This window comes from Danio rerio, chromosome 22 (assembly GCF_049306965.1).
Source record: "Danio rerio strain Tuebingen ecotype United States chromosome 22, GRCz12tu, whole genome shotgun sequence".
In the NCBI taxonomy this organism is placed as follows: Eukaryota; Metazoa; Chordata; class Actinopteri; order Cypriniformes; family Danionidae; genus Danio; species Danio rerio.
In genome coordinates, this window is record NC_133197.1 from 16,892,171 (window position 1) to 16,902,447 (window position 10,277).

Here is a 10,277-nt window from a genome sequence, read left to right on the forward strand (position 1 = left end):
CCCAATGGATTTTGGATAACATGAAATGGCCAAGCATCCTGTCCGAAATATACAACCATCTCATTGAAACTCCAAGGGATTTTACAAGAGAGATGTTAAAGGCCTACAAGTCTTTGGATGACTACAGTTTTGTTCTGTGTGGTCATGTGCAAGAAATAATGCTCCATGATTACCAGATTCAAAACTTTCTAGAGCTAAAACCAAGGTTCTGTCTAGCCAAAGACAAGGAGAGAAGATGGAACTGTACAAGACCTGGGTAATCATCAACAAGCAAAACAACTGCATTCTGACAGCGAACGGCACCTGAATGGCAGGGTATGTGAACTTACATTTTATATTTCATTCTAATCATTCAGTGTCCGCAGTTTAATTCACCATGTTTAACTGTTTTAGCTGAAATCATTGCTGCAATCAAAAATGAGTAATGTGTGTGATTCAGCATAGCGTGAACTTACCTGATATGAAATAAGAACTGCAGAGTCAAGCATTTTTACTTAGGTCCTCACTCCATTCAGCTCTTATGATGGCTGTCAGCTATCACAAGATGTCTGGTTGGCATTAAAAGCAGTTTGGCGTTCAGTAAATTTGTTCTCTATTTTTGAACTTTCGATTTTGACATCTTACCGCACAACATGACATGTTTGCTATTGTACCGGTGTGCTCCGTTAAACCTGTGTGACGTAGGTTGGTAAAATTCTCTTATAAGTTTTCCCTTTTAAATTTTTATGTTCGATGGATAAGCAGAAGAATTATTCATAACTCAAGGATGAATTTGTACAAATTCATATGATTTCATTCATATGAAAATATTTTAAAAAATTAATTTGTCCCCTCAAACATCATGTCTAAACCTGCCTCTCATTGGACGATGAGCAAATTGTTTACTAACAAGTTAGTTTAAATGATTAGTCTTTACTGTCATTATATACCCTATTAATCTAATCTCCTTTTGAATATTTTGCTTCTCAATGGAATTACTTAAGTGTATCTTAAATGTTCAAATAGATGATGGGCTCAGTGTGTTCATAAACCGGTTTTAACCGTTTACACTCAGCGCTGATTCAGACCCACACCGTAACGTTAGTAATAAACGCCGGTTATATTTGTTGCTGTCGCCCCACCCAACTATACACAGCGCGCTTTCAAACAAACCAACCAACATATCCACAGAAACCGCCATCATTAGCAACTCTACACGCTATTAAACCCGCTAAATCAGGCGTTTTGTCCGCGTTAAACGCCGAGTGAGTGAAGACGCGTCGTCAGGTGCTGCAGCGTCCATAAACGCCCACCTAGAAGAGCACCAGACGGAGCTGCGCGACATCCGAGGTGACTTTCTCCATCATATAACATTAATAACGCGTGTCTGTCGGTCATTGTCGTCCGTCAGGGTGTCGATAATATGTCGATAACAGTTGTGACAGAGCTCGCGTGTTCAGAATGATATCCTGAGATTATGCAAGGATGTGTCTCTGCTATGAATGGATGGAGCTGCCAAATGTCACTCGTTGATGAACCTGTTATGTTGATTTCTGGGTTGCTTTAACGATGTTGTCTACAAGCAAAACACTGTGAAATGAGACGAAGAAAAATGATGCACCAGTAGATCATTATCATGAGTTGTTTTGATGATGCATAGACCACAGCTGATGGTCATTTATTTATTTATTTACTTATTTATTTATTATGGTTGAGGTTTGAGCATACTTGCTGATGCTGAATCAGTCTTATTTGTAAAAAATAATAAATCATAACCTTTATGTGTGTGTGTGTGTGTGTGTGTGTGTGTGTGTGTGTGTGTGTAGTGTATATATATATATATATATATAGAAAGAGAGAGATTTAAACATGCAATAGAAAATAAATAGGCTTTATTTATTAATTTTAATTGCTATACTGCACTTTTCCAAAATATTCCATTTCATACACATTTTATAAATTAATTTATGGTTTTAATATGTATATCCTGATAGATTTCATATTTCTTACATGAAATAATAAAAGCAATAAATGTAAATTAATACATGTATTATTATTATTATTATTATACTGTGCTAAGTATTAAAAATAACTTGTGCATTTTTTATCAATAATTTTATTATGCATTTTATACAAATAAATATTTAATCATTTTATAGATATATGATGAAATGTAAAAAATAGATTAAAATAAAGAAATCAAATGAAGTACTTTAATAAATATGTATAGCATTCAAATTTATAAAATAAAATAGAGATAATATCATTATATAATAAAAACTAGGCTAAAAGTCATTAAATTTATAAAATTAAACATTTTAAATCATTAGACTAAATATGCGTGCGTGCGTGCGTGCGTGCGTGCGTGCGTGCGCGCGCGCGTGTGTGTGTGTGTGTGTGTGTGTGTGTGTGTGTGTGTGTGTGTGTGTGTGTGTGTGTAACAGAAAGGAAATTTTCACAGTATGTCTGATAATATTTTTTTCTTCTGGAGAAAGTCTTATTTGTTTTATTTTGGCTAGAATAAAAGCAGTTTTTAATTTTTTAAACACCATTTGAAGGACACAATTATTAGCCCCTTTTAAGTTAGTTTTTTCAACTGTCCACAGAACAAACCATTGTTATACAATAACTTGCCTAATTACCCTAAACTGTCTAATTAACCTAGTTAAGCCTTTAAATGTCACTTTAAGCTGTATAGAAGTGTCTTGAAAAATATTTAGTCAAATATTATTTACTGTCATCATGACAAAGATAAAATAAATCAGTTATTAAAGATGAGTTCTTAAAACTATTATGTTTAGAAATGTGTTGAAAGAATCTGCTTTCTTTTAAACAGAAATTGGGGGAAAAAATTAACAGGGAGACTGATAATTCAGGGTGGCTTATAATTCTGACTTCAACTGTATATAGAATATAATAATATATATTTTTTATTTAGTTACATTAATTATTGTTGTTGTTATTTATTAATTAACAGAGTTGATTCTATTTTGTCTTCTTGCTCAAAATGTGTTCTCCTCTGCACTGTATTAACAGATGGCAAAAGCAGACCAGCGCTTTGGTCAGAGAGATGGATCTGATCAAAACTTCGACTACATGTTCAAACTCCTGATCATCGGCAACAGCAGCGTAGGAAAAACCAGCTTCTTATTCCGATACGCAGACGACTCCTTCAGCAGCTCGTTTGTCAGCACAGTCGGCATCGACTTCAAGGTGAAGACGGTGTACAGAAACGACAAGCGAGTGAAGCTCCAGATATGGGTGAGTCCAGGTTTGCAGCATGTGAATGAAAACCATGCTATTTTTAGCCCCACATCCTTTGTTGTTCAAATGTGATTGGCCGACATCATTTACATTATTATTACAAATCCTCATCCTGCTAAATTATGTAAAACAAAAATCTTCCTTCTGCAATCACCTTCCAGCAGGCTGTGAATAAGAGCCATGTTTTTTTCTGGAGGAATAGAAAGCAAGCAGCATCTTTTCTTTCCCCCCTCCACATGCATCATCATGGGCGCTGGTTGGCATAGAGACAGACCCTCTCAACCAATCAAAACCGCCCCTGAGGGTTTGGGGGGAGGGACAGAGCACTGGGTGACAAGTGTGACACAGCCACAGTTTGTGATCATTCATAATCTGCGTGCATTGATTGTGAGATGGTAAAAATAGGCTCTCATTCAAAACAGCTGCGGGGGGAAAGTGCTGCCACGTGGAACCAAACGAAAAGGCTTTTGAATAAAGACATGCTCATAATGGAGAAATGAGAGCAGTAAAGCATGCATTTAGGTTCTCTTGCTCATGTTTTGGGATGTGGCGTTTTAATGAAGCATTGGAAGTTATGATATAACACATTGTTAGCCACCAGGATTTATATATTTATTTGCATCTTTCATCTTTCTTAGTCGTTTTTAAAATTAATCAATTATTTTTAAATAATAAATGATAACATTTGTGTAAATCATTTATGTCAAATCATGTAAACATAACAATAAAGCTATTATGTTGAGACTTTTAAAAATAAAAGTACAATTAAATATATAAAATATTTTTTTGAATTCATAAAAATTATGTATCTCCATATTTTTATTTCATAATAATATTTAACTATATGCAATGGATATTTTAAAATAGTCTGTTCTGTCATTTGGTTATATAGGCCTACATAAACCCTTTGCAATTTGTTTTGATCTAAAACAAATTGATCTAAAATACAAATTAGGCTGTGAGAGGGCAGATCTTCCCTTCTTTATAGTATGTAGAGAACAGTAGCATGTCCCAATACATACAGTGGTATTCAAAGCTCCTCAGAAGGCGTAAAGTACGCAAATGACCTACTACTTGCAGAAACTTAATGGATGGCAATTTATGGATACTATACTATCCCATGAGGCTACACGAGAATTTATGAATGGAGCAAAATGGTGCAAATGATGCAGATAGGTCACGTTATTAAAACATTCTAATGTTATCTCTCGATCGAATTGCCATTATCAGTGGTTATTAGCTGATTGACATGGGCCAGTAGGGGCCTTCTGCGCCTACTGGTAGGCTCAGTAGGCTGTTATAATCAATCCACATTGTTAATCAGCTACAGATCACACATGCGGCTGGCAGTTAACGAGAATTATTTATATAATAATATTTTAATATATAATTATATACAAGTTGCTAAGCACTATATATTGTGTCATGTGTTCAAGATTTGAACATGCATCTCCTCAATGAGCGCCACAGGTTATTGTGAAACTTTTGTGCAAACCAAAATCCTTGTTTCTGTTGTTTTCATAAATGCATATTAAATATAACTAGACTAGCTGCCTCTACAGTTCAAGGCTTTTGTGGATGGTTACAAGGTTGTCATTTTTATGGTATTTACTGTTTCTTTTTACCATGTTACAAAGTGATTGCTCTTTTAATAACTTCAGTTATTTTTGTGAGAAATGATACAAACAACTTCAGTGGCATTCAGCAGTTTAAGCCTTAAAAAAACTATATGGAAAATTATTATATATTAATCACATTAAACGTTCAAGTTGCTGTTGAGTGTAGTTCACTGAATGACCACTAATATTGACCTTAAAATTGTTTAATTTTACGTATTGTCCCTATTAACCATATTTTCTCACATATCTGCTCGGGTAGCCTAATGGTAAGTGTGCCGACAGATTACTAGCGGGCAAAACCATTGGAAACGTCTTGGCTTGAGACTTTTGGTCTCATTCACCAATAAATGTTTTTTTGCTATACAAAACAGCTTTGTCAGCTATGCTATGCATTGCCATAAACACAACTGATGGTAGAGCAAGTATTGCTATTGTCGATTGTCATTTTGGACACTGACATAGTTATTGCCTTATTTAGCATCATGAAGTTAAAGTGAAGTAAGACTGTGGTTTTACCCATACTCGAATGTGGTTCTCTGTCCAAGTGTGCACACATGTTTTGAGTGGGGAGTGAGAGCACACGCACACAGTGAGCATACACCCTGAGCAGTGGGCAGCTATTACTTTCAGCACCCGGGTAGCAATTAGGAGTTATGTACCTTGCTCAGGGGCATCTCATCTGGGTGTCGAAGAGTGTGGTTTGTTCACTTCCTCATTCCAGGACCAGGAATCAAACTTGCAACCTTTCGAATTCAAGTCCAACTCTCAAACCATTAGGCCACAACTGGAATTTAAAATAACGGAATTTTCTGTGTTGTCTATAGGATACGGCGGGACAGGAGCGGTATAGAACTATTACCACAGCTTACTATAGAGGAGCCATGGGCTTCATCCTCATGTATGACATCACTAATGAGGAGTCCTATAATGCGGTGCAGGACTGGTAAGCTGCTTGGGTAAACAATCTTTCAGTTTTTATCCATAAAGAATGTATGCCAATCATGACTTGCTTTTCAGGGCAACACAAATTAAGACTTATTCATGGGATAACGCTCAGGTGATACTAGTGGGAAACAAATGTGACATGGATGAGGAGAGGGTGGTGCCTTTTGAGAAGGGAAAACACTTGGCTGACCAGTTAGGTAAGTTATGTGGCCATTCTTAAGTCTAATTCATTGGATTGTGATCTGATTCCTTGAATTGCTCTCACAGGGTTTGAGTACTATGAAGCCAGCGCCAAAGAGAACATCAACGTCAGACAAGTATTTGAACGCTTAGTCGACATTATCTGCGTGAAGATGTCAGAGAGAGTTGATGTGGAACCACCCATGGTCACTGGTGCCAAAACCACCCGGCTAACCGATAAGCCACCCCAACTACCTCAGAATTGTTGCTGATTTTGATCTCTACTTATGCCAACCTTTTAGCAGCAGATCAAATGTTGTTTGGTTTGATGTTATGTTGTAAGGCAATCAGAACCAACCTGAGGTGTGTTTCCTGTACTAAGCATAACTTGGTGGTTAACCACTATACTGCGATGCATCGTTAGCTAGTTTCCTGAAACTGCAGTAATATGTTTTTATTTTTTGTTATAGCTTTAAACTAGCGTACCATATTGTACCATGTCTTTAGCCCCTTTCACACAGTTACACTGTTAATGGCCATAAAATTACCGAAATGACTTTACCTTTACATTCAAATACTCGCTGTTCACACACAGCAGAATTGCAGAAATTTACTAGTAATGTTAAATCTTTTCATCCTAGAAAATTGTCAGAACTGAATTTCTGATATTTGTTAACAAAGGGCCTGTTTGCATATGATCAATTTACCAATAATTTTGTGGAAGTGTCTGTATGTGTAAAAGGGGCTACTTCCATATCATACCTTCCTCCTTCTCGTCTATGTCTTTCACACCTCTATTACTTTATCGCACCTCCACCATTGACAACTTTCTTTCTTGACAAACCTTTTTGTTTTTGTTGGGACGGAATGGTTGTCCTACCTCCAACATTGTAGCACCTCCTTCTTGGACATTTCTCTGTGTGAGCTGACCAACTGGAAGTACATCAACTCTGTTCATTGTTGCACATTCTTTCTTGACATCCAACTCTATCATTGATGTGCCTCCTTCTTTTGACCTGCCTCTATTGTTTTGAATCTTCATCAGTGCTGTACATCCTTTGCTGGTGCACATCCATGCATCATCGTTGTATCTACAACATATCCGTCTTTGTCACACCTCCAGCATCTCCATTGTTGTTTCACCTACTTCCATCACTTCTCAGTCATTGGTGCACCCCCTTTTATTGTTCTTTCATTGTTCACCCAAGGATGTGGTAGGTCAGGGGGACAGAGTTCATGGAGCCCAGAAGCTTGAAGAGATCCACAGTGAAGTCTGGTCGGGCCCAAATTGCAATTTTGAGGGGGACACTATCACCCCAGCTTCCACCCCCACCTGTCAAATGTTTTGTCACACATCCTTGTTGTTGTCATCTCCATTGTTTTTGGGTTGCACCTATGCTCCAACAATGTTGTACCTTTTTAGTTAACAGCCCTAAGAGGTGTGGTACTTGCAGGGGAAAGAGTCACAGAGTTCATAGGACACAGAGTCTTGAAGAGGTCCCTAGGAAGGTGGGTCTCGAATTGCAATTTTAAGGGGAGACTAAACCTGCCTCCCTCCACCTCAACCTGTCATTTTTTTTTGTCACACATCCTTGTCTCATCTTTGCCTTTGTCACCTCTTTCATTGTTGGTTTGGACTTTTGCACCAGCAATGTCGTACCTTTGTTGTTAACACTTCCAGGGGCGTAGTACTTAAGGGAAAGGGGGACTCAGGCCGTACTCACACTATGTACAGTTGCCTTGAACCGGGCCAAAGCAAGCTTGTCCCCCTCCTGTCTCCCCCGATGGCCTGCACTCACATTACAATTGGGCCTGGGCACACTAACGTCATTGATGCTGGGCTGTTCAGTAAGCGCTCTCATTCAGCACAGTGGAGATTTCTCTAGTTATATCGCTTTAGTCCTTAGGGAATCGGTGACACGCAGTCGGATATTTCACAGAACAGATCAGCCACTTTTGACGCTCATAAACAATCATAAAGTTTTGCACTCACACACAAGCGTACTATGCCAAAGCCCAATTGAACAGCGTTCAGCGCACTCACACTTCTCAAACGATCCGGGAAACAGTAGGCCCTAAGTAGTCCATAGGGTCTAGAGGCTTGATGGGGTCCACAGTAAAGTCTGGGGAAACTAGAACATGATATTTACCCACCACCAAAGCATTTTCCCAAGCAAAATCCTGTGCACAGTGTTACGCATTCCTAGCAACTCCACTGGATGTATCTGTCTGTCTTTGTCACAACGCTTTTATTGTCATCATTTTGTCCTTGTTGCACCTTCGCCATTGTATAATGTCTATCGACGTTTGACCACCATTATTTTCGCACCCCCATTATTATGGACAGAAAGTACATATGGAACTGAGAGACCCACTGAGGGAACCCCCCCACCCCCACCCCCCCAAAAAAAAGTAGAGCTATATATTTAAAGGTGCTTTCACACTTGCACACACCCGGGTTCGCTTGACGTCAGAGTACGGTACTTTTAGCTAGTGTGAACACTGTCTTCTGAACTCTGGTGTGCACCCATAAACTGTACCCGAGTCCACCTGAAAGAGGTGGTCTGGGGTATGGTTTGTGCAAACTCTAGTACGGTTTATTTCTGTTATGAATGCAATCGTACCAAATGATGGAGGTCAACCGCCAACTATACAACAAACTTTAGTTTTCATAACGTTCATTCGTGTGTGTATGTTTTGCATCACCTATCTTGGTGACAAGCAGGACTGACCCAGTGCAAACAGTGATAATGTCTGCTTGTCCCCACCAAAACAACTTGTACAGACATCGCGTGATGTTCTGAAAGTTGTTAATATTGTTTTGCAGCAGATAGATGCCAGTGGCTCTCTGCATTTTGTTTTTGTATTTTTCAAAACTAAAAGATTCAGCAAAGGCAGAAGGTGTACATCATCGTTTTGTCGTTTGCCTTTCATGGCCATCACCTTGCAACAGCTGTACACAAAAGAGCCACTTGATGACGCAAGCGTACTGGGTTCAGAGGGAAAAAAGAGTGTGAAAGCACCCTAAATGTCAAGAAGTTCTTCAAACAACAGGTTCCAGCTACCCAGTTCGCATTGCTCGTGAATGAAACTATAGTTTCATGAAACACCAAATCATTGGACTGTGTTCATAATGACAGAACTTATTTTTAGCTAACGATGCTTTCAGGAAACACACCCCTGTTTGTTTGTAGCTGTCACGCGTGTAGTTCAGTAATAATAGTAGACTTTTAACCTAATCAGTCCATAGAAAACTCAACGCAGGGACTAGAGCAAAGCACAAAATCTACTACTTGGCTCTCAGAACTTCAGTGTTCACTGCCGAAACTAGATCTGTTGTGGCACAATCTTGCTAATCTAATATATTTAATGTAGTATATAAATACTTTAATGGAGGTGAAATAGTGGATATTCTGTTAAAAGGCACAAAAACAAACTCAGACTTTTGCAAAATTGCCATTATGCAAAAATTCGAGTTTTCAGGGTGGTTTCGATGCTCTGATTGGGATTCGGATCAGAAGCAGATGCACAATGTATGTTGGACTCCATCTATTTTGGGAACGTTTTGAGAATATGAGCACTTGTTTTGAGCTAGCTTTATGTTAAGAGAGGAAAAATGTGACATTTAGTAAATTAGCAAATTAAAAAAACAACATTATTAAACTCGTGTTGAACTTAGTATTGCCAGAAACCACATGTAACAGTTGTGTGTAATAATAGACTGAACACAATCAGCACATTTCATAGTCAGGTGACGTTCGGTTTGTTACGAAAGTTATAATTATGCTTCAAATCCTCAAGCAGAAGGTTAAGATATATTGTGAATTCGTGCCAGGGTGTCTTTATATTTCAGAAAATTGTAGCAAATCCCTGTTGGTTCGTGTATGTATAATCTACTTTGGATTTTTATCAAGTGACGTATGAGTGTTTTATGTAACTATAATCAAAATTATTGCAAATGAGATATTTTTCATTCCGATGTTTTAGGCAATTTTTTGGTTTCATCAGTAGATCTTTATTTTTATGCTGCTGGAATATATAGGTGTAAGTTTGCTGTCAGTGTATTTTGATTTGTAGACAATATGCACTGGGGCGTACAGTGATTGTACAGTTGTGAATGTTACTTTTAGATGCAATTTGTAACAATAAAAGCACAAATCACATAATAATACTAATATGTATGTGACAAGCTTGTTATTGTGTACTGAATAGTAGCCAGAATAATGATGATTTATGGGTCAAAGATAAAGTATCTGTTACGCTGAATAATAATAGATAAATTAATACTAT

General features: G+C 37.9%; 1 protein-coding gene across 1 annotated transcript; it reads left to right on the plus strand.

The window, feature by feature from the left end:
* Window positions 1–1,127: 1,127 nt before the first annotated feature.
* Window positions 1,128–10,158, plus strand: rab3b (RAB3B, member RAS oncogene family). Its single transcript, XM_680562.10, has 5 exons — window positions 1,128–1,329; window positions 3,016–3,240; window positions 5,687–5,805; window positions 5,880–6,004; window positions 6,075–10,158. Exons 2-5 carry the CDS (start codon window positions 3,016–3,018, stop codon window positions 6,257–6,259), a joined length of 654 nt encoding a protein of 217 aa, XP_685654.3. The 5' UTR covers window positions 1,128–1,329; the 3' UTR covers window positions 6,260–10,158.
* The last annotated feature ends 119 nt before the right edge of the window (window positions 10,159–10,277 follow it).

Bases quoted from the DNA above. Each gene is read 5' to 3' on its own strand.
- rab3b (XM_680562.10), top strand. From the start codon at position 3,016: ATGGCAAAAGCAGACCAGCGCTTTGGTCAGAGAGATGGATCTGATCAA. The intron at 3,241-5,686 runs GTGAGTCCAGGT...TGTTGTCTATAG, and splicing joins GAGTGAAGCTCCAGATATGG to GATACGGCGGGACAGGAGCG. The intron at 6,005-6,074 runs GTAAGTTATGTG...TTGCTCTCACAG, and splicing joins ACACTTGGCTGACCAGTTAG to GGTTTGAGTACTATGAAGCC.